Genomic DNA, 26,595 nt, shown 5'->3' on the forward strand with positions numbered 1-26,595 from the left:
GCCCCAGCATCATTAACTGCATAACGGTATCTATTAAAATAAATTAAGGTAGTTTACTTTTCAATCATTTTTGTCACAGCAAGAAGAGAGGATTAACTAGTTTCCACAATTTAAACCTATGTCAAAAGGTCTTCCAGTTGCTTGGGAAGAAAAAAATCCAATAAAATATGGAAATTTGACAATGTACGAATTTCTCTGTGTCACTTATAACTGCAAATTCCCCCACTGAAGGGTCTGTGCCTTATTTTTCCTTGTTCCTCTAGTACTACCATGGTGCTTGGCCTTTAGTGGATTGATTGAATAAAAATTCATAAAAAGATAAACTTTTAAAATCAAATATTATATGCCTTCCACTGTCCAGGATGGAGGTTAGAATAATTGCTAAAAAGTTCAGGTTCTGGAATCTGAAAGACCTGAATTTATATTTCAGTACTGCCACTTTCTAGCTGTGTGATCTTGGCCAAGTCATTCACTCTGTCTCAGTTTCCACAACTGTATAATGGGGGTAACGATAGTACCTATTCATGCTCACAAAACAAAAGGCACAGTGCTAACTTTCGCAGCACCGTAAGTGTTAGCTGTTCAAAGAGCATGCCCTTTAATAGGAGAAGTAAGATACTAAGAGCCATAGTTGAAGGCAGAGTACAGTGCCATAAAATAATTAAGGAAATGATCTGTGGCTATTCAGAAGAAATAAAGTTCCTATCTGCTGGGGGAAAACAGGCAGGTCTTTGAAAGAAATGAAAGCTCTAAAAGCCTGGATGGGATTTAAACAAGTGAAGTGGGCAGGAGGGCAGCCAGACTGGGTGGATGGCAGGAACAAGAATCTCTGAGGAGGTCAGGAGCCTGGAGCAGTAGGAGGGAGGTCACAAGGACCACGGCTTCCCAGGTGGCTCAGTCGGTAAAGAATCTGTCTGCAATGCAGGAGACACAGAAGACGTAGGTTCGATACCTGGGTCAGGAAGATTCTCCTGGAGGAGGAAATGGCACCCACTCCAATATTCTTGCCTGAAAATTTCCAGAAATTGACAGAGAAGCCTGGAGAGCTACAACCCATGGACTCACAAAGAGTCAGACATGACTGAGCACACACACATGCACACAAGGGCCATGGATCCCTCCAGTGGCTGAGCCAAGGGCTTGGACTCCCACATCTAACTGAGCCTTGATTTGGTCAAGATGAGATGTCATTATCTTTGGTGGAGCAAAATTGAAGTTTTGAAGTTGGGTTAGATCCTGCTGGGACTGCTTGAGTCCTCCAAGTGCTGTATTTCTTCCTCTGGCATTTCAGCAGCACTTTGTTTACATAGCCACTGTAATCCTTAAAGTTTTGTGACTTGATTGGTAGTTTCTTTGGCCTTATTACAGAAAATGTAGGAAATGGTGATTCATGGAAATTCTATGGTAGCTTATCACGAACAATGTCTGGAAAGGTGAATTATAGGAAATCTATAGCCTTTTGGGCAACATACGGGCTTCCCCGCAGGCTCAAGTGGTAAAGAATCTGCCTGCAATGTAGGAGACACAGGAAATGCAGTTCGATCCCTGGATCAGGAAGATCCCCTGGAGAAGTAAATGACAACCCACTCCACTATTCTTGTCTGGGAAATCCCATGGACAGAGGGGCCTGGCAGGTTGCAGTCCATGGGGTCTCAAAGAGTCAGACATGACTGAGTGTCCACTCACTAGGCAACACACTTTGCATAATTGCTCTATACTTCTAATAATTTTTGAGTCTCTATTGAATATCAGTTCAGATCAGTCGCTCAGTCGTGTCTGACTCTTTCAGTTCAGTTCAGTTCAGTTCAGTCGCTGAGTCATGTCCGACTCTGTGCGACCCCATGAATCACAGCACACCAGGCCTCCCTGTCCATCATCAGCTCCCGGAGTTCACTCAGACTCACGTCCATCGAGTCAGTGATGCCATCCAGCCATCTCATCCTCTGTTGTCCCCTTCTCCTCCTGCCCCCAATCCCTCCCAGCATCAGAGTCTTTTCCAATGAGTCAACTCTTCACATGAGGTGGCCAAAGTACTGGAGTTTCAGCTTTAGCATCATTCCTTCCAAAGAAATCCCAGGGCTGATCTCCTTCAGAATGGACTGGTTGGATCTCCTTGTAGTCCAAGGGACTCTCAAGAGTCTTCTCCAACACCACAGTTCAAAAGCATCAATTCTTTGGCGCTCAGCTTTCTTCACAGCCCAACTCTCACATCCATACATGACCACAGGAAAAACCATAGCCTTGACTAGACAGACCTTTGTTGGCAAAATAATGTCTCTGCTTTTGAATATGCTATCTAGGGTGGTCATAACTTTCCTTCCAAGGGGTAAGCATCTTTTAATTTCATGTCTGCAGTCACCATCTGCAGTGATTTTGGAGCCCCCCAAAAATAAAGTCTGCCACTGTTTCCACTGTTTCCCCATCTATTTCCCATGAAGTGATGGGACCAGATGCCATGATCTTCGTTTTCTGAATGTTGAGCTTTAAGCCAACTTTTTCACTCTCCACTTTCACTTTCATCAAGAGGCTTTTTAGTTCCTCTTCACTTTCTGCCATAAGGGTGGTGTCATCTGCATATCTGAGGTTATTGATATTTCTCCCGGCAATCTTGATTCCAGCTTGTGTTTCTTCCAGTCCAGTGTTTCTCATGATGGACTCTGCATATAAGTTGAATAAGCAGGGTAAAAATATACAGCCTTGACGTACTCCTTTTCCTGTTTGGAACCAGGCTATTGTTCCATATTTAATATAGATAATATTATTTTTATTATTGTTATAGTACATGTTATTGAAACTGTATTCCTGCAATTAAGCCTAAGGAGATAGGAACATAACTAAAATAAAGTTAGAAGTATGGTTTTAAAAACTGTTAAAACATCACTGGTTAAAAACTATGATGATAGATTAAGATCACAGCAGACATTCTACTAATTGAACTTATTAAAGATAGTCTACTGGGTATATCACAAACGTAATGTGGAAAGAATAAAAAATTAATCTGACAAAGAAATGGAAAACACTGTTCTGTGGCCCTCTCATATCCTCACTTTCCTCCTGAACAGATTAGATGTCTTGTTCGATCATTACACTCCTGCTCTTGTTTGTGTACACCTCTAACTCCCTCTCTCCCCCTGTCTTACCCTGGGGAGACCACAAACCTACTTAAATTCAAGTCACCCTCCACTCTGCGCCTGCGCCTGCCCAGCTGAAGGCAGATGGAGGAAAACAACCCTGCTAACTGGCCTCATTTTAAACTCTCAACCACTAATCTTGAGGATGCACCGTGCTATCCATGTCTGCGATCCAATCACTGTCTAACTTTCTTAGCTGTTTCAAATTTTTTTCCTTACTCAATTCTCTAGCATCTCCTTCACACTTAATGTTGTTAAAAAGTATTGTTTGTTGTTTCTCTGCGAAAATAGAAGCCATCAGAATAGAATTCTATGCACTCCCACCACCAAATCTGATAGTTTCCTCAGATCTTTCCTCCTGCTACAAGAAACGAACTGTTCTTCCTTGTGCGGCTGAACCAATCCCCTCTGCCCTGCTCATGTTCATTGCTCTTCAATTGTTGTTTCTCTTCTATATCATCGATTTTCCCTCTCCATTAAATAATTCTGTTAACACAAATGAAGCCATAATATCATCCATCTTAGGGGAAAAAAATTTCCTTGACTCCATATCTTCCTCTAGACACTGTTGCATTTCGCTTCCACTGTCCACAGCAAAACTCCTAGGAAGAGTTGTCCATAACTAAACAAGATATTAATATCTGCCACTCTGCTGAATCCTTCTTGTTCGGGTCACTGATTATCTTCACTATGAAAAATTCAGGGATCAGGGTTCTGTTCAAATGTTACTAGATCATATTTAACAGAGCCTATTGCTCTCTTCTTGTTGGAACACTTTCATTGCTTATCTCTTTGGTGGGTATCTCTCTTTCAAGGTGCTCTTCCAATCTCACTGGCCTCTCCTCAGCCTGGCTAGTTCGTTTACTTCTTCTTGGTCTCTAAATGTTGTGCTCAAAGGCTCAGTCCTTGGACCTTTTTTCTTCCTTATTTACATTCACTTGCTAGGTGATTGCATGTAATCTCATGGTTTTAATATCATCTGTATGTCAAAGGTTCCCAGATTCATATCTGCGGCCTAGACTTCTCCTTTACTCTGGACTTGTATTTCTAAGTATCTACTCAACATCCCTACATGGCTGTTTCACAGATATCACAAACCATATGTCCAAAACCAGATTCTCCAACCCTGCTCCTCTTTAGTCTTCTCCACAACAGTGTATGACATCGCCATTCCTTTAGTTGCTCCAGGCAAATCTGGGAGTCACTCCTGACTCCTCTTTTTCCTCATGCCCTGCATTCAATCGATCTACAAATCTTATACCACTTTCTTCACAATATTCAGTTCAGTTCAGTCACTCATTCAGGTCCGACTCTTGGCAACCCCATGGGCTGCAGCACACCAGGCCTCTTTGTCCATTGCCAACTCCCAGAGTTTACTCCAACTCATGTCCATTGAGTCGGTGATGCCATCCAACCATCTCATCCTCTGTTGTCCCCTTCTCCTCCTGCCTTCATTCTTTCCCAGGATCAGGGTCTTTTCAAATGAGTCAGTTCTTTGCATCAGGTGGCCAAATTATTGGAATTTCAGCTTCAGCATCAGTCCTTCCAATGTACATTCAGGACTGATTTCCTTTAGGATGTACTGGTTGGATCTCCTTGCAGTCCAAGGGACTCTCAAGAGTCTTCTCCAACATCACAGTTCAAAAGCATCAATTTTTCAGCGCTCAGCCTTCTTCACAGTCCAACTCTCACATCCATACATGACCACTGGAAAAACCATAGCCTTGACTAGACGGACCTTTGTTGGCAAAGTAATGTCTCTGCTTTTTAATATACTGTCTAGGTTGGTCATAACTTTTTTTTCCAAGGAGCAAGAGTCTTTTAATTTCATGGCTGCAGTCACCATCTGCAGTGATTTTGGAGCCTCCCAAAATAAAAGTCTGTGACTGTTTCCACTGTTTCCCCATCTATTTGCCGTGAAGTGACGGGACCAGATGCCATGATCTTAGTTTTCTGAATGTTGCGTTTTAAGCCAACTTTTCACTCTTCCTCTTTCACTTTCATCAAGAGGCTCTTTAGTTCTTCTTGGCTTTCTGCCATAAGGGTGGTGTCATCTGCATATTTGAGGTTATTGATATTTCTCCCGGCAATCTTGATTCCAGCTTGTGCTTCATCCAGTCCAGGATTTCTCATGATGTACTCTGCATATAAGTTAAATAAGCAGGGTGACAATATACAGCCTTGACATACTCCTTTCTCAATTTGGAACCAGTCTGTGGTTCCATTTCCATTTCTAACTGTTGCTTCCTGACCTGCATACAGATTTCTTAGGAGGCAGGTCAGGTGGTCTGGTATTCCCATCTCTAAGAATTTTCCACAGTTTGTTTTGATCCACACAGTCAAAGGCTTTGGCATAGTCAATAAATCAGAAGTAGATGTTTTACTGGAACTCTTTTCCTTTTTTGATGATCCAGCGGATGTTGGCAATTTGATCTCTGGTTCCTCTGTCTTTTATAAATCCAGCTTGAACATCTAGAAGTTCATGGTTCATGTACTGTCGAAGCCTGGCTTGAAGAATTTTGAGCATTACTTTACTAGCGTGTGAGATGAGTACAATTGTGTGGTAGTTTGAGCATTCTTTGGCATTGCCTTTCTTTGGGATTGGAATGAAAACTGACCTTTTCCAGTCCTGTGGTCACTGCTGAGTTTTCCAAATTTGCTGACATATTGGGTGCAGCACTTTCACAGCACCATCTTTTAGGATTTGAAATAGCTCGACTGGAATTCCATCACCTCCACTAGCTTTGTTTGTAGTGATGCTTCCTAAGGCCCACTGGACTTTGCAGTCCAGGATATTTGGCTCTAGGTTAATGATCACACCTTCGTGATTATCTGGGTCATGAAGTTCTTTTTTGTATAGTTCGTCTGTGTATCTTGCCACCTCTTCTTAATATCTTCTGCTTCTGTTAGGTCCATACCATTTCTGTCCTTTATTGTGCCCATCTTTGTATGAAATGTTCCCTTGGTATCTCTAATTTTCTTGAAGAGATCTCTAGACTTTCCCATTCTATTGTTTTCCTTTATGTCTTTGCATTGATCACTGAGGAAGGCTTTCTTATCTTTTCTTGCTATTCTTTGGAACTTTGCATTCAAATGGGTATATCTTTCTTTTTCTCTTTTGCCTTTTGCTTCTCTTCTATCCACCGCTATTTGTAAGGCCTCCTCAGACAATTTTGCCTTTTTGCCTTTTTGCATTTCTTTTCCTTGGGGGTGGTCTTGATCCCTGTCTCCTGTATAATGTCAGGAACCTCCGTCCATAGTTCTTCAGGCATTCTGTCTATCAGATCTAATCCCTTGAATCTATTTGTCACTTCCACTGTATAATCATAAGGGATTTGATTTAGGTCATACCTGAATGATCTAGTGGTTTTCCCTACTTTCTTCAATTTAAGTCTGAATTTTGCAATAAGGATTTCATGGTCTGTGCCACAGTCAGCTCCCGGTCTTGTTTTTGCTAACTGTATAGAACTTCTCCATCTTTGTCTGCAAAGCATATAATCAATCTGATTTCAGTGTTGACCATCTGGTGATGTCCATGAGTAGAGTCTTGTGTTGTGTTGTTGGAAGAGTGTGTTTGCTATGACCAGTGCGTTCTCTTGGCAGAACTCAATTATCCTTTGCCCTGCTTCATTCTGTACTCCAAGGCCAAATTTACATGTTACTCCAGATATTTCTTGGCTTCCTACTTTTGCATTCCAGTCCCCTATAATGAAAAGGACATCTTTTCTGGTTGTTAGTTCTAGAAGGTCTTGTAGATCTTCATAGAACCGTTCAGCTTCAGCTTCTTCAGCATTACTGGTCGGGGCATAGACTTGCATTACTGTGATATTGAATGGTTTGCTTTGGAAATGAACAGAGATCATTCTATCATTTTTGAGATTATATCCAAGTACTACATTTCATGCTCTTTTGTTGACTATGATGGCAACTTCCCAATATATGCAGTTTCTAATCATTTTGTCTCCTCTACTGCTCTCCTGGGCCATCCCATCATTTACCTTTTATTTGGATTTTAACTTCCCTCCATGCTTACACTCTTGCCTTCTTACAGTCTTTTCCCCACAGTAAATGCGGTCCCTTTCAAATATAATTCAGGTTATGTCACTTCTCTGTAAAAAACCTGCTCTCAATGGCTTTCTACCTCACCCCAACTAAAAGCCAAGTTCTTATCACAACTTACAAAGTTCTACATGACCTGGCTCTTCCACCTCTATGACTGCATCCCTGCCTGTTTCCTATTGCTCCCTTGCATCCAGACCCTGAACTGGAAGATCCTATCTCTTTAGTGGGCATTCCTCTTGCTCTTCATTTTCCGTCTTTTCCTCTTGCCTTCCATGATGACCCTATACAGCAGGGCCCTCCTACTCTGTCCTCCTTATCCTCATATATTTTTCTTCTTAACCATTATCACTACTGGGTGGATTATTTATAAACATTTTCCTACAGTCTGTCTCCCCCTACAAACAGCTGAGTCTTTGTTGGCATGGACTTTTTTATTTCTCATATTTACTTTTCCTAGTATTTGAAAAATGCTAACACACAGGAGTGGCTTGCAAATATTGATTGATTGAATAAATGAGCTATCAACCACAGTTTTCCCACCTTCATCCCACACCCAGACAACTTCTACTTCAGAACGCTTTGAGATTTAGGGCTTAGCACACCTCCATTTTCTGCCCCTGAGCACCCAAATGTATTATTTGCGTGTAGCCTCACTTCCTTTCTCCTCTTCTCAGAGTGATGTCTCTTCTCCTTGCCCTGATTCTCTGACACCACCTCTTTTTGTGTTCTCTTATATTGATATATTGTGCTCTAAAAACCTTTTCTTTCCTCTCAGCTAAGAGTTGTCTGTCAGTTTGCAAACATTGTCAGATCCTTCCCTTCTACTGCAAAAACAAATAAAAGAACAAAACTTCTAATCTTCAGCCTTTTACCTTCTATCCTGTTTCTTTTCTTCCCTTTATACACAACTACTCAAAAGAATTGTCAACTGAGATTGATGAAGAGTTAGTACACATGCTTTCCACTTTTTGCCTTTTATAGACGTTGCTGATTAATCCCAGTGCCATTTTCAAAGTCTATAACCCGGCCTCAAAGCCCTCTCTTAACACATTATCCCAGGTGGCCATTCACAATTAGAGTTGCCACTTGGGATGACACCTGCTTGCCACTTCTGGAGCTTATCCTTAACTTGCTCACCTCACTGCTCAAACAATTGCATTTCATATTCTTACTTCCTGTGGGTTAAATGCAATGGATTCTTTGCAGTCTTCATTTAATCCTCTTTTTGAAATTCTCTCCAATATTGGCTTTATCAAACTCATGTTTGTTGCTATTGTTTTTCATTCTCTTCCTCCTCAGTTACCTTCTGGGGACTCTATTCCTCTCTTCCCCATAAAATGTTTATTTTTGTCTACGCAAGGATTCTTAACCTGGGATGAAAGATTTGCTAGAGAATCCATGGATGGACTTAAAATGTGTGTTTTGTGTGTGCTGGATATTAAGTGTTTGGTGTATGGATATGTCTAGGTAGAGCAGCTGTATCTTTTATCCAGTTCAAAGGAGAGTGAAGAATGATCGCTACTTGCTTCCTCTGGATTGTTGTTCAGTCGCTCAGTTGTGTCTGACATTTTTGTGATCCTGTGGACACGCCAGGCTTTCCTGTCCTTGGCTGTCTCCTGAGGTTTGCTCAGACTCATGTCTGTTGAGTCAGTGAGGCCATCCAACCATCTTATCCTCTGTCTCCCCCTTCTCCTCTTGCCCTCAGTCTTTTCCAGTATCACAGTTTTTCCAGTGAGTCAGCTCTTCACATCCAGTGGCCAAACTATTGGAACTCAGCTTTACCTTCCAGTGAATATTCAGGGTTGATTTCCTTTAGGTTTGACTGGTTGGATCTCCTTGCAGTCCAAGGGACTCTCAAGAGTCTTCTCCAACACCACAGTTCAAAAGCATCAATTCTTCGGCACTCAGCCTTCGTTATAGTCCAACTTTCACATTCATACATGACTACTGGAAAAACCCTAGACTTCCCTGGTGGCTTAGATGTTAAAGCGTCTGCCTACAACGCGGGAGACCCGGGTTTGATCCCTGGGTCGGAAAAATCCTCTGGAGAAGGAAATGGCAACCCACTCCAGTATTCTGGCCTGGAGAATCCCCTGGATGGAGGAGACTGGTTGGCTGTAGTCCATGGGGTCTCAAAGAGTCGGACATAACTGAGGGACTTCCTGGAAAAACCATAACTTTGACTAGATGGACCTTTGTCAGCAAAGTAGTGTCTCTGCTTTTGAATACGCTCTAGGTTTGTCATAGCTTTTCTTTTTTTTTTGAAGTTGTGTGATTGGGAATGTTACCCAGCCTCTCTGAAACTTGGTTTGTTCAACTACAAATGATGGAAATGACCCCTAATTTGTAGGCTTATTGTAACAGAAATGTCATTCTTGGAGCTCTTGGTGTCTTGTGGGAGTCAGTAAGTTATAGTTGTTATGATACAGCCCCAAAGACCTTGGTCCCTAAAGTACACAAGCTTCTGGGCTTGCAGAGCCTCTCCGCCTGAATTTTGAAATAGGTTTCCATTTTTAGGGCTCTGTCTCACTGGAGCAAAAAGCATTATGTGACTCATGTATTATCAATTAGTTGACTCTGCTTTAATTAATTTATTAATGCAAACATGTAAGGCAGCTGCAGAGAGCACGAAGTCCATTTTTTTGCACAATATTTAGAAAATTGGGCATTTACATAAATTTAATCAGACTGAGAGATGTTTACAAATTGGCTTCTCATATTATCTGGCACAATCAAAATAGCATACTTTTAAAGATGTAATAAAATTGGAAGAAGCCAAATTATTCATTATATACAATTTAAGAAAAATTTGTTAGGCAGTAGAAATTGCCTTTGTATTCTTTAAAAAGCATGTATTTTCAAAACAGTGGAAGCTGAGCAGGTGTCTTGACTCACATATATTCTATGTGTTTATTGTATCCTATTAAATGTATGTTTGTAAACTTGTCATTTATTTACATCTTCCAGATTCCATGCCAGTTGGTGAAAAAACTTGGAGATGTAGTTTGTTTTAGAAGTTTGATACACATTTATATCCAAAATTATACATCCTTTAAATGGCTTTATAAAATAATACAGCTAAATCCCCAAGCCCAAATATTTTGGTCTGCAAAACTGCAGTTTCCCAACAAATTCAACTGAGCAGGGATCTCCAGTCTCATGAACCATGGCCTTCTGTAGTTGGTTCTTGACTCTAGAACTCTCCTACCCCTATGTCTATGACAGCTCCATTCCTAGAAATGATGCGGGGCTTACATAGAAGGTGAATTCAAAACTCTTACTTATTGAATTCTAAAGAATAGTTTGAAGAATTTTTCAAATGCTTCCAAGTAATTAAAAACACCCTGAATTGAGAAAGTTGGAAAATGGAATTCAAATCACTGACCTAGATCTTTGAGTGAATGAATCTACTATGGAAAAAATTTGGTTCTGTTTAAAAATTTCTGCAGTGAATTAGGTATCATGCTCAATATTTTTATGATCAAGACATGGGGCTAGAAAAATGTTGGGAAGTACAGAAAAGTCTCAGGATAGAAAGAATTACTCATAATTCCACCACCAAGAAATAACTACCATTTTCATGTATTCTTCCTCTCTTCCTTCCTCTTTTCCTATCTTCTCCTCCCTCACCTCCTTCCTTGTTTCCTTCATTTTCTCTTTCTTTATTTCCTTCCTTCTTTCTTCATATAGATATATTTACAAATATATGTCTGAATAAATACATATATGTATATGCATGTAGAATTATACCCCAGAAAATATATAATCTGCATTTTATATGAATAAATTTATATGAATAAATAAAATATGAATATTCATATAAATAAAAATGTATATGAATAAATAAAATATATGAATTGTATAATTGGAATAACACTGCCTTATCATTGTTGTATCATAAGGAATTAATTGTGCATGCTAAGTTGCTTCAGTCATGTCTGTCTCTTTGTGGATCCTATGGACTGTAGCCAACCCAACTCCTCTACCCATGAGATTCTCCAGGCAAGAATACTGGAGTGGATTGCCATGCCCTCCTCCAGGGGAACTTCCCCACCCAGGAATGGAACCCTCATCTCTTACGTCTCCTGCATTTCAGGCAGGTTCTTTACCACTAGCACCTCCTGGGAAATCCCAAGGACTAATCATATATAGTCAAACATTTGTATAGAAATAAGTAGACACTGTTATAATAGCAAAAATCTGAATCAACCTCAGTGGAATATTAAGCATTCAATACATTTAAATATTGTAAATTAATGCATAAATGGAATTCTTATCTTTCTTATGCTCTGTATGTGAAACTTTTAATGACAAAAAATGCAGCTGATAAAATTCTTTACTTTCTTATGTTCCCACTGTGACCATTTAATCGTAAGATAAACATAGCATGGTGTTAGAAAAATAATAATGTTTTAAAATTACTGTGGGAAGGACTTAATCTGCTTAAGTATGAGTAAATCTTTAAATAAATCATGTTATTTATTTATAAAAGGTAAACATCATGGAAGAAATCTTCCAAGTTGTGAATGAATTTTGTTTCCTTTACATTGAACCCAACAAAACCATCTCCATGTTCACTCTCACTTTCTCTCTTTTCTCTTTCAAATGAACAAGAAAGACATATCCACCAGGCTTGAGTCTATAGCTATTTATTTTCCTGTTGCGTAGAGTATGACTTTTCTTTCCCAGAGTTAAAACCATGGAGGATTAAGTATTTTTCAAAAGAAAAGCTTAAATTGAAATACTCTTATCTAAGTAATATTATGTGACTGTGACTAAGGTAAGAATTATTAATATCTATCCTGCAGGGTAACGCAACAGGCAGTATAAATTATGAATAATGTTTGTTTCAGCCAAGCGTGTAAGAGTCCTTGGAAGCATGAGTAGTTTACAGACACTGCGAGATTAGGCAGTCTTTGCAAAGCCATTTCTTAATGCACATAATCTGTATTGCTTTATTTTCTTCAATTGTTTTTCTCTGTAGTTCATCATCCCCATGTTAATTTGTTTTTAAAATTAATAGACACTTTTTATCTAAATTTGAATTAGTCGAATGAATTGTTGGTGTTGGTTTTATAGCCCACTTTGAATTGCCATGCTACAATGGTATAGCATTTTATAATTTGCAAAGTCATTTGATATAATATTCTCACATTAATTAGATACAGAGACTTAATCAAACTAGGGAGTGATTTTTCTTCAAGATATCAGTCTCATGCTTTTTGTCCTAAGGCACACAGGTAGGTGTCTAAACTTCCCCTGATACCCTTACAGGCTTCTGCCTTAGCTCCATCTCTGGCATCTGAAGAAGATTCCAGTGAGGAAAGAGACTTCCTCTTCAACATAGATGTGTTTATTTGCATGAGCAGAAGCCAAGAGATTAAGAAGTTATATTTTGAAAATACAACTCTGAAATGTAAGGATAGCCGACTCTCTAATGGTTCTCTAAAAATACTGTAACCAATTTGAGGACCAATCCAAAATTCTCACCTTTCAGCAATTCAGTAATTGTTTCCAAAGCACCTTGTAACTTGGGCACTGGGGTGTCAGGGATTAAATGTGAATAGACTCACAGGATGAGCAAGATTCCTGCTTCCTGGTGCTGCAAATGTAGAGTACACATATTCTGCTTACTGGCACAGACTTTACGTCAAACTGCGACTCAAGAAAGGTTAAGGGATCCCACTGAGATGGTTCTATGTGAGTGCGTGCGTGTGCGTGCAGTCACTTCAGTCGTGTCTGACTCTGTGCGACCCTAGGGACTGCAGCCTGCCAGGCTCCTCTGTCCACGGTATACTCCAGGCAAGAATACTGGCATGGGTTGCCGTGCCCAGCTCCAGGGGATCTTCCCGACCCAGATATTGAATTCTCGTCTCTTAAGTCTGCCTGCATGGGCAGGCAGGTTCTTAACCGCTAGTGCCTCCTGGGAAGCCTGATGGTTCCTATGATAGGATTCCAACTCTCAGAATGGCTGCCACCAGAATAATCCTGTTGTCAACTGAGACAATCTGAAGCTTTACCTGCATGCTTGCTTCATGTGCTTTTTTCTCCTGAAAAGAAAAATAAACTTGACATCTGAATATGTGGATTTGAACATTTTCAAGAGGTAATGAAGTTACAATGATCATCTTCAAATGATCTTTTTAGACTGCAAAGGTTCGAACGTGCAAAAGCATAGAAATTATTATTTTAAAGTTTTTTTTTTCAGTTCAAGACAGTGAAATAAACTGAATCTGAGTACACTAACGGTGATAGTCAAGCTTAGGTTTCTTAATGCTGAGATTCTAAGTTAAGTGCTTCCTGATTACCTTGAAGCAGAGGGAACACCTTTTAGAGGTTCATGAACAATCATCCTCAAGTTTTTGTAACTGAAAGTAATTTTATTTAAAACTTATCACTGTAAAAATGTATGTGGGTCTGATATCCTAATCAGTATTTCAAAATAAGATGGTATGTGAAAGTACAAATTTTGTGTGCCTGTCTGTGCACGTGCTAACGGAAAAATGGCATCTGTCCCATTTGGAAAAGAATGACCCAGAATCACCAGCCATAAAAAAGTATCATGTGGTGAAACTAATTGCCTCAGTCAAAAATCTAAATGACTTGGTTGATTTAGAAAAGGGTGTTAGTACTTTCTGGCAACCATAGCTGTGATAACAGCCTGGCAAAAACTGGTTAATACTGCTCTTTAATTGCCTAAAGTAACAATGCATACTCCAGCGATATGTCTTCTCATTTATCGTGTTCCATCTTGGTTTACTTGCCTCCCGAAACTTTTAACTTGCTTTGAACACTTTTCTGTCAAGCATCAGCTACTGGCTGATTGTTTTCCGCCATGCTGTTCTGATTACCACGTTTTCAAGTCAGCTTTTCCTGCTGTTTCTTTTTCTTCACGCTGGTGCCTTAGCAGCCTTGAGGGCATTGCACTGAGCTGTTGACGTACAGTAAATCAGCAACTCCATTCTCCATCTTTAAATGTCTGGCCTAAACTTAAGTATTTCTGTGATTTAACTACTTCTCTTGGCATGGCTCCTGATTATGCTAGATTGTACTCTTTTGGGTTTTTATTTATAGAAACATTTTTGATGATTCGCTTGGGGGGAAAAGGTCCTTTTCAGCCCTTTTTAAAGATTCAACTTAAAAGTTTTATTTGCTAACCTTCATCATAATTTTTAACTCCTCAGAGTGCATTTTAGAAAACCAAAAGAAATTCACTTTCACTTTTTATTGCTAATAATATTCACTACCTATAAGTTAGAATAGACTTGAAAATGATCCGCTAGTGTATGAAAACACTTGTGCCACTCAGTGAACTACTCAGTAGCAACAAAGAAATTCTGAGATACTTCTTTGGATGATTTGTCTGTGAAGAAGTCTTTGTCACATAGTGTCTTGGATCACCAAGGATATTTCCAAGATGCTTTTCTTGGGCTCTTGTCTACTCTATGCTCTGCTCTCCGTAGGGGAACTTAACACTTCCACACCCTCTGAAACCTCTCCTCCAACACTTCGCTCACTTAGCCAGATGGCTTTATACCATGACTGCCAGATTCCAGCTGCTAGACTGCTTTCTTCTAGGTGTTCACTAGGAGACACCTGGCATTCTACGTGTCTCCAGGTGAAGAGCTTGTTGCATCACACTGAGTTAAGGAGACTTGGTGCAGGCAGCCCTGGAATCTTGTGTATGATTTGTAAGACTTGCATTGTGTAAGCCATGTTTTAGGGAGGTTGCCAAATTTGCCGTTTAGTTTGCATTGTTTTTCTGGGAATCCTCTCTGTCAACCCACTTCCATCTCTCTTGTTCACATTCTCCACCCTGCACATATCCACATACATATACACACACCAAACACACCTCAGATTCATATCTGACATTAGGGTAATCTGAGTTCCCTGGCGCTGTATATGTTCCAATGCCTATAAAAAAGTCAACTTTTTATCTTTACCATCACTTACTATTTGTTCTCACTATCACTCATAAAAAGTTTATAATGCAATGTAAATTTGTGCAATTTATACAAACATTGTGCTAAAAGTCATTTGTTAAATGTAATGGCAGAAGTGCTGGTTTTTACAGATAGACAAGAAAAGCCTGTAATTTGTAAAACAACCATAGGTATGAAAAAATCTCAGCAATGATGCTAAAATATACTCCTTTGAAGAAATTCTTTCTGATTTTAAAGATGTCTAGATTTTAGTCTTTACCAAAAAAAAAAAAAAAAACATATAAGAAAGGTAATTTATTCTGAGGTTCTATAAAAGGTTCATGGTCACATTTCAGAGTGTGCATTAGCTTAAAAGTTTGGAAAGATCAAAAGTGTAAAGCATCCAGAGGAAGAGTGATCATGCAAGAGCTTGTGAGCATGTACTGTGATTTCATCCATTATGCAGATCTGGAAGATCCATATTTATATGTAGATGAACAGCCCTGTACTTATAGGTTCTCCATGTTTAGAGCTGATGTTAGAGCTGTTTGCTACCCTCAAGAACCTTTGCTGACCCGGTTTTTGTACAGGTATCAGTTAAGAGGCTGGGCGCCCTCTGGCCCTAGGTCTTCGTCTGGAAGCAGAGATTCAAGCTGTTGCAGCCTGGGAGTACCTGGGGGGTTTAGTGCCCACTCAAGTTAAGCATGCTCTGGGACCATGCCGATCTCAGTTAAGTCTGCGAACAGCTCTGAGTTTAAACTTCCAGAGTGAAAGCCAAAATGGCCTGCTGCAAAATGTTTGAACTTTGGAATCAGTTTGGATTTAAAGTCTGCCCTTTTCGCCTATAGGCTGTGTGATTTTTTAGCTTATTTCTATGAGTCTGTGATCTGGTGGTTCAGACCATAAAGCACCTGCCCGCAATGCGGGAGACCCAGGTTCAATCCCTGGGTTGGGAAGATCCCCTGGAGAAGGAAATGGCAACCCACTCCAGTACTCTTGCCTAGAAAATTCTGTGGATGGAGGAGCCTGGTGGGCTACAGTCCATGGGGTCGCAAAGAGTCAGACGCGACTGAATGACTTCCCTTTTCTATGAGTCTCAGTTTCTTCATTATAAAATGCAGGACAGTTATAATAAATGGAATAACACATCCAAACTTGCCTGGGACTATAAGGAATGAATGACTGGTATTCTCTTATCCCTCTGCATCACTAAAGAGTCAGGCGTGGGGTGAGTCACATCCACAGTAGCTTGGTATAACTCCGCTTTCTGGTTTGATAGATGAAATCTAGACAGAGCTCTTGGATCTGTTCTATCACCAGTCAGTTAGAGACCATGTGCCTAGAGGAATTCCAAGTCTGAAGAGAAGCTGAAAGAGAAAGAAAGAGCCTTCTCTGGGAGTTGTATTAGCTCCTTGTTTTTTTGTGTAATACTCAGTGGCATACAGGTGATATAATGAGATTATACATCATTTACTTTTTAAGATTCCCTAATTCAGTGTGAACTTTTTCTTTCATCTCATCTATACAAAATCCAATTGGAGATTTGAAGACGGTGATGTATAATCAATACTTTTATTCACAGGTGATTTTCCTTTAGTAAGAAACACTTGCAGTTATGCTGTTTTGAAATTTTTATTAGTTTAAGCAACAGGAAAGTGACATTCAAAATAAATCTGATTGACCAGAGGTTACATAATCTTGTTTGTATGAGGAGTTATGATGCACTTTAATTGAGCCAAAGACCTCTCATATTCTTTTAAAATGCCCTTAGATTGGATTATGCAGAGTAAAAGATAGATGTTTATTTTTTAATAGACTTAAAGTATTATTGAAACAATGAGAAATGTAAAGAGTTGGTGAATTCTAAAGTTAAACAGCTGCCTCTTTTTTCTTCTCTCTGTGCCATCTCTGAATATGTAGCTCATAATAATAATGTGCTAGAAGATCCTCCCTTTATGTAACCGATTCATTATTATCATGTGAGATGTATTTCACCCTTTGCCTTTTCTTTCTCCATTTTAATTCCAGAGCATAGTAAAACTCTTGAGTCATTTTGGAGTTACATATAACAGATCATAACATCAAGATTTTAGATAAATAGCATAGAGTAAAAATATTAAGAAATAACTTGATTAAAACACAAAGTGAAATTGTCTGTAGTTAGGTATTATTATTTTCAGAAATATTTTGAAAACATGTTCAGAACTAGTTTAAGTTTTGATACTGGAAATACTCACTGAAGAAGCAATTTTATAACTATTTTCCTTTCTTTCTACTTTTCAATTGCAGGGTCAGCCCGGTCCTCAGGTAAGTGAACACTTTTTCTTCTCACAAATTAATTTCAATTTAAGATTTTTCCAGCCTAGAGGTTTTGCCATTCTTTTCAAAGCATATAAAAAAGCTATGAACCAGTAATCATGACACCACCCAGTAGACCAAATATTTCCCAGGAGTAAATCTTTGGGGCCTCTTCAGGATTGCGTGAGTCATATCAGCTGTTGGGCCAGATGGCAAGTTTAACAATGTACTATCATATAAAGCAAGACTCTTTAATAGATCTGAGACAGTGCCACAGGGCTTTAATGTAAGATAAAATGACTTAGTAGTAGATGTTGGGTAGGAACTGGTTGGCATTAGGTATTGATTCATCATTACTAATACATTGTCGTCAATCCCCACAGACTGATTATTTAGACTGCCATCCTATCAACTAATTTTGACTTATTATAGATAGATATTTAATTTGTTCTACATTTCCTTTTTTTAAACTTTTTAAAAATTTTTATTTTTAATTGGGAGAAAATTACTTTAATGTTGTGTTGGTTTCTGCCATACAGCAATGAAAATCAGTCATAATTAAATATATATCAACTCCCTCCCCTCCCTATATTTTCAATATAAACTAACTGCTGAAGATATGATTTATCATTATGAATGCAGTCAACAGACAATCTTTTGAGCCCTAAATCATAGTGAAGAAAATGAGGAAATATTAGGAAGGGGAGGAATGTGTATAAAGATGAAACACACAGAAGAAGAGAGTTGTCAGAAATGAACAGTCAATAAAAAACCCTCAATATTAGCAATTATTGTAGTCAGTAGGAAACCAGAGACAAGGAAATGACATTATTAATGTTTTACCTCTAACACCATCATACCTGTAAATAAAATAGTTATTTATTGAGTTCCCTTTTCGTGTTTTTCCCCTCGATATGCTGAATACTTTTTCTGTCCTAGATTGTTTCCTAAATAAGTGATTTTCCCAAATAAGTGGAGCCAATGCCACAAACTGTCTATTATGTGCTGATTCTCCTACTAGACCATGATAATATATTTATATTTTATGAGCTCTGAATATAAGGATATCTAACAAAACAAACAAAACCCCCCCTGGTAGAATATTCCTTTTCACACTACTCATGAGAAATATCTTGAGAAATAATTAATTTATATTCACTCATTATTCACAATAATGAATACTCTCATTATTTATAATTTTCACTTTTTAAAAAATATTTATTGGAGTATAGTTGATTTACAATATTGTGTTAGTTTCAGGTGTACAGAAAAGTGAATCAGTTATACATATACACATATCCAGTCTTTTTTAGATTATTTTCCCACATATACCATTACAGAGTACTGAGCAGAGTTCCCAGTACTATATGACAGATCCTTATTAGTTATATATTTTATAGATAGTAGTATGTAGTATAGTAGTATGCCACTGATCTAAGATCAAACCAGTCAATCCTAAATGAAATCAACCCTGAATGTTCTTTGAAAGGACTGAAGCTGAAGCTCCAATACTTTGGCCACCTGATGCAAAGAGCTGACTCATTGGAAAAGACCCTGATGTTGGGAAAGATTGAGGGCAGGAGAAGGGGGCAACAGAGAATGAGATGGTTGAATGGCATCATCGACTCAATGGACATGGGTTTGAGCAAACTCTGGGAGAAGTGAAGAACAGGGAAGCCTGGCATACTGCAGTCCTGGGGTTGCAGAGTTGGACATGACTGAGTGGCTGAACAACATAATGTATATGTCAGTTCCAGCCTCCCAATTTATCCCTCCTTCCTTTACCCCTTGGTAAACACAAGTTTGTTTTCTATGTCTGTGACTCCTGTTTTGTAAATAAGTTCACTTTTACCCTTCTTTTTTAGATTCCACATGTAATGACATTGTATGATGTTTGTCTTTCTATGTCTGTCTGTCTTCACTCAGTATTACAACCTCTGGGTCCCTCTGTGTTGCTGCAAATGGCGTTATTTTGTTCTTAATTTTCACTCTTATGTTCTAAGTAATCTCAGGCTAGTTACTAGAGGGAAAAAACCCATGAAAGAAAGTCATAGTTTCTTCCCTAAATTCGAAACTGCTACATTATAATGAGATGAAAACAAAGTAAAAGTTGCTTTGCATGCTTTATTTTATTTAATGCTTGCAACAGTCCTGAAAGTAATATTATCCTAGATCTAGATCTAAGAGATATATATTTTTGATCTCTTCTTATTCTGTATATATGCTAGGTTTTCCAGGTGGTGCAGTGGTAAAGAATTTGCCTGCCAATGCAGGAGACGCTAGAGATACAGGTTCAGTCTCTGAGTTGGGAAGATCCCCTGGAGTAGAAACTGGCAACCCACACCAGTAATCTTGCCTGAAAAATTCCATGGACAGAGGAGCCTAGTGGGCTACAGTCCTTGGGATCGCAAAAAGTTGGACGTGACTGAGCACATACGCACCTTCTGTATATATCCTTATCTATATATGTATCTGTGTCTGTGAACCTGTGAGAACTATGTACACACACAACCTATGAGAACCTATGGGAAACAGTGCAGAGCTTGCCTTAGAACTGCCCTGCTGCAGGGCAGGAAAACTAATGCATTTAATCACTAATTTCCCATTCTTCATTGGTGAAAGCTGTACCTGGGTGTTAACTCCCTGGCACTTCTGGCCTACCCTAGAAGGTATAACACACTCCAGCTGTTCAAGGAATGCAGGAAGCTGTAAGAACATATGGGACCTGCATTCTAGCACAGTCTTGGAGAGAGGCAGCGGCGTGTGTTGGCACCTACATCTGCTACAACACTCAAGGGCCAGTGTCCTATAGATGAAATAGAGAGGGAAACTCAGATAGGGCTATAAGGACTTAGAAAACTGGACAGAAAGACAGCATGAAAAGCATAATGAGACATTAGAGAGGATAACTATAAAAGAAGAACATGGAAAAAAAGAACATGGTCATAACAAATTTTGAATGCACAGTCATAGTGAATGAGCAGATGAAGGATGATAAACCAGTACAGGAAGCCAAGAATAGTCAGAACCAGGAACATCTATGGAGGGATCATGGTAGCTGAAATTTAAAAGTGTATCACGGCACTTTAAGAAGCCAAGAGATACCCCGACATTGTCTTTCTACACCATAGGCAAAGAGTTTTGTTGCTACGTCTCCAAGGAAAAGTCTGACCTTCTTCTTATTCCTACATCATTATAGTATTTTTCAAAAGAAACTTCCAATTTTAGATTTTAAATTAGAGAATTATTAATGAACTTTTCATGTAAGTACTAGATGATTATTAACTGCTTGTTACTCATATACAAATGTTTATGTCAATTAGCGTTTTCTTGCATAGGTTGAACACTGCCACATGATCTTATTCACATTGCTGTATGATGTAAAACTCTTAGAAAAACTCAGTACTCTTTCTTTGCTATCACACATTATTTAATAAGGACTTCCAGATTAATAGGGTTTTATTTTGCAGACCAGTGGTAAAAAGGGGAAATATCTTATCATCAAGGAGTTCTGATTGTCTTTCTAAAATTGAAGACGGCTTGGATGGACTTCGATTGTTAAAAAATTGCAAAGACTAGAAAGCTAAATAGCAGTGAACTCTGTTACAGTAACAGTACAAAATTGAATACGAAAATAGGCCTTAGGGAAAAGAGGTGAATCTATGCATTTACCTAAATGGGTGAGAAAATGGTTCTTGACAAGGGAAATGAGATGGTGAAAGGATATTAGAAAGAAAAAATAAAAAAGGCAGTTCTAGCAGCTGTGGTTAAGATAGGAAAAGAGGCAGGGGAATGAATGAAGAGGATATTGCTGTGAATCCACTGAATCAGAGGAAATCAAATCCTTGGAGAGGAAAAGGGATGGTTTAGAGTAAATAATGGTTTTTATTTTTCAATTTGTTAATGTGGTGTATTACATTGATTGATTTGCGGATATTGAAGAATCTTTGCATCCCTGGGATAAAGCCCACTTGGTCATGGTGTATGATCTTTTTAATGTGTTGTTGGATTCTGATTGCTAGAATTTTGTTAAGGATTTTTGCATCTATGTTCATCAGTGATATTGGCCTGTAGTTTTCTTTTTTTGTGGGATCTTTGTCAGGTTTTGGTATTAGGGTGATGGTGGCCTCATAGAATGAGTTTGGAAGTTTACCTTCCTCTGCAATTTTCTGGAAGAGTTTGAGCAGGATAGGTGTTAGCTCTTCTCTAAATTTTTGGTAGAATTCAGCTGTGAAGCCGTCTGGACTGGGGCTTTTGTTTGCTGGAAGATTTTTGATTACAGTTTCAATGATCCAGCGATCCCACTGCTGGGCATACACACTGAGGAAACCAGAAGGGAAAGAGACACGTGTACCCCAATGTTCATCGCAGCACTGTTTATAATAGCCAGGACATGGAAGCAACCTAGATGTCCATCAGCAGATGAATGGATAAGAAAGCTATGGTACATATACACAATGGAGTATTACTCAGCCATTAAAAAGAAAACATTTGAATCAGTTCTGGTGAGGTGGATGAAACTGAAGCCTATTATACAGAGTGAAGTAAGCCAGAAGGAAAAACACCAATACAGTATAATGGCGCATATGTATGGAATTTAGAAAGATGGTAACAATAACCCTGTGTACGAGACAGCAAAAGAGACACTGATATATAGAACAGTCTTATGGACTCTATGGGAGAGGGAGAGGGTGGGAAGATTTGGGAGAATGGCATTGAAACATGTAAAATATCAAGTATGAAACGAGATGCCAGTCCAAGTTCGATGCACGATACTGGATGCTTGGGACTGGTGCACTGGGACGACCCAGAGGGATGGTATGGGGAGGGAGGAGGGAGGAGGGTTCAGGATGGGGAACACATGTATACCTGTGGCGGATTCATTTTGATATTTGGCAAAACTAATACAATTATGTAAAGTTTAAAAATAAAATAAAATTAAAAAAAAAATAGAGTAAATAATGTCACAGAAACTTGAAAAAAGCAATTGGGTAGAAAAAGAAAAAAAAAAATAACGTGACAACAGAGTAAAGGAAGAAAGAAGGGGAAGAAATGAGAAAACAGACAGATGAACATTTGTATTTCAAACTAAAGGTAGTGGGAGTTATTCAGGGGTGGGGCAAAGTTAATCTGTTGAAATGAAAGTCACCCTGATATTTTTTATTAATCCGTATTGACGTAATTCAGTTCAATAACTCATGTCTATTTTGCCTCTATTAGGTACAAGGCTGTGAAATTGTAGTGAACAAGACAGACTCAGTCTCTGTTGTTTTGGTAGTTCTTTTAATAATAATAGTCAAGTAGAGTGTCAAAGTTCTGTCAGTTCTGCAGACCCGCCATTCTGAGGATGGCTTTAATCATACCTGCGAGGCCTACTCTGTGTTTGCACATCTGGTTAGTCCCCAGGTTCTGTTGGGACTTTGACATGAGGCATTTAAGGAAGCCTTTTTCCTACACACACAGGTGAACCACCATCAGTGCCATTGCTCCAAGTGTGGCCCTCGTGCCATGCCTTAGTCCTGATAATGGGATTCTGCCCAGATCCAGGCACCCCGTTCTGATGACTTGAGTCCTTTCCCAGCTCCACATGTCTACACTGTTTTTCCATTATCATCGTCATCCAAGGTCCTCCTTTTCCTTTCCTCTCTACTGCTAGGCTGCCCTCCTGGCTCAGCGGTCAAGAATCCACCTGCAATGCAGAAGATGAAGGAGATATGGGGTTTGATCCCTGGGTTGGAAATGGCAACCCACTCCAATATTCTTGCCTGGAGAATCCCATGGACAGGGAGCCTGGTGGGCTACAGTCCATAGAGTTGCAAAGAGTCAGACACGATGGAAGCGACTTAGCCCCCACACACCCTGGGTGTTAAGTCATGGTGTGTATACTCTGTGCAGCCTTGCTAATGGCTGACTGAACAGGTCGATGCCTCTAGCTCACTGCCTGCTTGACAGGACTCTCCATTTCTATTTCTCTTGACCCTGAATCTCTCTTGCCATTCTGCACACTGAGCAGACATGCCTGTTGCCTGGCCTGTCACTGCTGCAAAGGAGCTGAGTCCAAATCCCTGTAGTGGAGTCATCAAGTGGGAATTAAGTTGTAGCATCAACCAGTATCAACTTATATATGTTTTCCAGACAAAGTTTTTCTCTCATGGTTCTTATTATGTCATTCTTCTGACTCACAAACTTTAAATCTCAGTATGATTACCATTTAGACTGCAGTAAAATCTAGTTCCTTCCCTGACATTCAAATTCTTTGACTTGACCTGTTTTTCCAGCACTATATCCTACTAATTTTTAAAAAAATAATTGTATTTATTTATTTTGGCTGTGCTGGGTTTTCGTTGCTGCTCAGGCTCTTCTCTAGTTGCACTGAGCAGGGGCTCCTCTCTAGCTGTGGTGCGTGGTCTTTTCATTGATTGGCTCTTCTTGTGAACAGCCTCTAGGGTGCATGGGCTCAGTAGCTGTGACTCCTGGGCAGTAGAGCACAGGCTCAGTAGCTGTGGTGCACAGGCTTAGTTGCTCCATAGCATGTGGGATCTTCCTGGATCAGGGATTAAACCTAGTCTCCTGCGTTGACAGGTGGATTCTTTACCACTGAGCCACCAGGGAAGCCCCTAGCCCACTGATTTTTAATTAATTTTCTTCCTGGGCACGATGCTTCATCCAAACTGAATCAAACCATTAATTCTCTTCTCTTCAAGTCTGTTTTCCTTCATTTGTCTTTTCTTAAACCAGTATTTTCTCCAGAAGTGCTTCCCTCTCAGTGCCCAGATACACTCAGATTCTACACACCCAAATAGGATAACCCTTCATACTTACGTGTTACTTCTTCCATCAAGATGTTGTTACTTCCCTTAGCTGAATATAATTTCTCCCTTTTGCTGATTCCACACAGCATTTTATCCTGTACAGCTTTTTATATTACTTTATGTTTTAAAACAGAGAGAATGTAGACAGTTAATCCAGACAGATCGTAAATCACATCCTAGCTCTACCACTTATAAGCTCTGTGATCTTGGGAGAGTTACTCAATCGCTGTGAGTCCTATTTCCCCCATCTGTAAAGCAGAGATGATAAAATCCTATTTCAATGGAGGGTGTGAGGGTTAAGCATGTGTATAACTTTTTTCTTTTTTTAATGTATTTATTTTTTAATTGAAGGATAACTGCTTTACAGAATTTTGTTGGTTTCTGCCAAACGTCAACTTTTAACACAACGTCTACCACGTGCCAGGCACTCAGTATATGTTAATTCCCTCCCTCCCTTTTCCTCTTTCTATTTTATAATAATCATTTATAAACATCTTTTCTTTTTTATTACTAGCTTTTATGATTCTCAGGAGCGGAATCCACGCTTTCTTTAGTCTTTAGTGTCCTCTATAACATCTAACTCAGTTCCTTGTATGTAGTCGAAGTTCAACAAATCTTACTGAGTCACAAGTGGTATATACAAGAGCTTAAGGAAAAGGAAGCTGAGGAGGAGAGAAAACTTTCAGCTTTTCATAATTCTAAGAGCACCAGGCAGTAATACCATCTGTTATCAATTATACCATGTAAAACTGGTCTGAGGTTTCTAAGCTCTGAGATCTTTCTGAACATTTATTGTTGTTAATATCTAACATCCACGTGGTTGGAAGGGCTTCGATGCCTTTGTTTCCTTTCATTATAGTCATTTATTCATGTTGATATTTAATTTTTGGTGAAAATAAACAAATAGCACTCGCCCAGGGCTATACTTATGATGTGTAATTATATTTTGTAGCTATTTATTTGTAGGGTTCAAAGCCCGGATTTAATTTTTAACAATCAGGACAGCTATAGAAAGTAGTTCATGGTGGTTGCAACATGGCATTGCTTAAGCAATAATATTCTCCCATTAATAATAATTTAATATAAATTGTATTTGTATTTGTATTAAAAAACTAGTTGTTTTTTTAAAAACAAAAACCTTCTCAAGATTCTGTCTTGCACACTTTATAAAATATATTGGCCTTATCTTCACCCCGAATAACTCCATCAGCATAGTCAGTAGATAATAATGAAACAGTGGAATCATTACATTAATGAAAGGTACCCCTTCTATGACAAGGGCATTTCTTTTGCATAAGCTCTGTAGAAGTATAAAGCCCTCCTTGTAACTCCCCTTTGGAGTTGCATGTGAACATAAAGGAGATACAATTCCCTTAGGAATTTGGAAGACTAAAGCTGCGTGCATGGTGTAATTCTGTATTACTCACTGAGAAAAAAATGCAAGAGAAAAACCACAAGCAAATACCATTAGACAACTGCACATGGACGCGTGTGCCTTCCATTTGTACTGGTTCAGATGCACTTGAAAAGAAATGGAAGATGTCACTTTGCCTTTTTCCCCAAACTCTTTTTTACTTCTTGTTGTTTTTTTTGCTTTGACATTGTCATTGCCATTTCACAACATTTTACTAAAATGTACAAAAATAAAGCTGCATGTGCCTTGTAAGGAATTATTCCTGAAAAAAAAAAAATACTATCTTTGGGGACAGTATTTAACTTTTTGCTCATATGCTTTTAATTGTACTTTAAGCTCCTTCTAAGCTAACACTTTAGCAATTCCTATATTTCATGTTTGTGTTTTAGTCCAGGCTTTGTCAGATCCATATAGTCTGACTTGGGGGCAGAGGGGAGAATGTATTCATTCTCTAAGAAATCTGAAATGCATGTGTCTGTGCCCGCATGTGTGTATGCATGCGTGTGCATATGTTGTACATGTGTACAGAGTCTTTTACTCACTATACAACTGTCCAATTAGTAATGTATCCTATTCTGAATAAACTATGTTAGAACTGATAAAGTATTATCATGCCCCATTATCTACACTTTATGTGGTGATTGTGTGATAAAGAGAATGATTATAAAAGTCTTAAGATTAAGACTTTGTACTCCAAATAGCTTATACCATTAACAGTACACACAACAGCTTATTTATTTTACTATAACCATATTTCTTTATTTTTACGTGGTCATTTGTGTATTGAATTGAGGTAACATTACCTCAAAGTTTAATGTTAACTTAGGATTCTTTCCTACTGAAATTAGTTGAAGAAAATTTACTGCCAACTTTGTATTTTGTTTTCTACTAAAGTGAAAGTGAAAGTGAAGTCGCTCAGTCCTGTCCACCCCTTTGCGACCCCGTGGATGGTA

General features: G+C 38.9%; 1 protein-coding gene across 1 annotated transcript in view; it reads left to right on the forward strand.

Moving 5' to 3' along the window:
- Positions 1-26,595, forward strand: part of COL25A1 (collagen type XXV alpha 1 chain) — a 516,301-nt gene that overhangs the window by 285,229 nt on the left and 204,477 nt on the right. Inside the window, exon 5 of the mRNA XM_070791080.1 lies at positions 17,408-17,425. Within this exon, the coding sequence (XP_070647181.1) occupies positions 17,408-17,425 (18 nt within the window). The remainder of the gene's footprint in view (positions 1-17,407; positions 17,426-26,595) is intronic.

This window comes from Bos indicus, chromosome 6 (assembly GCF_029378745.1).
Source record: "Bos indicus isolate NIAB-ARS_2022 breed Sahiwal x Tharparkar chromosome 6, NIAB-ARS_B.indTharparkar_mat_pri_1.0, whole genome shotgun sequence".
Lineage (NCBI taxonomy): Eukaryota > Metazoa > Chordata > Mammalia > Artiodactyla > Bovidae > Bos > Bos indicus.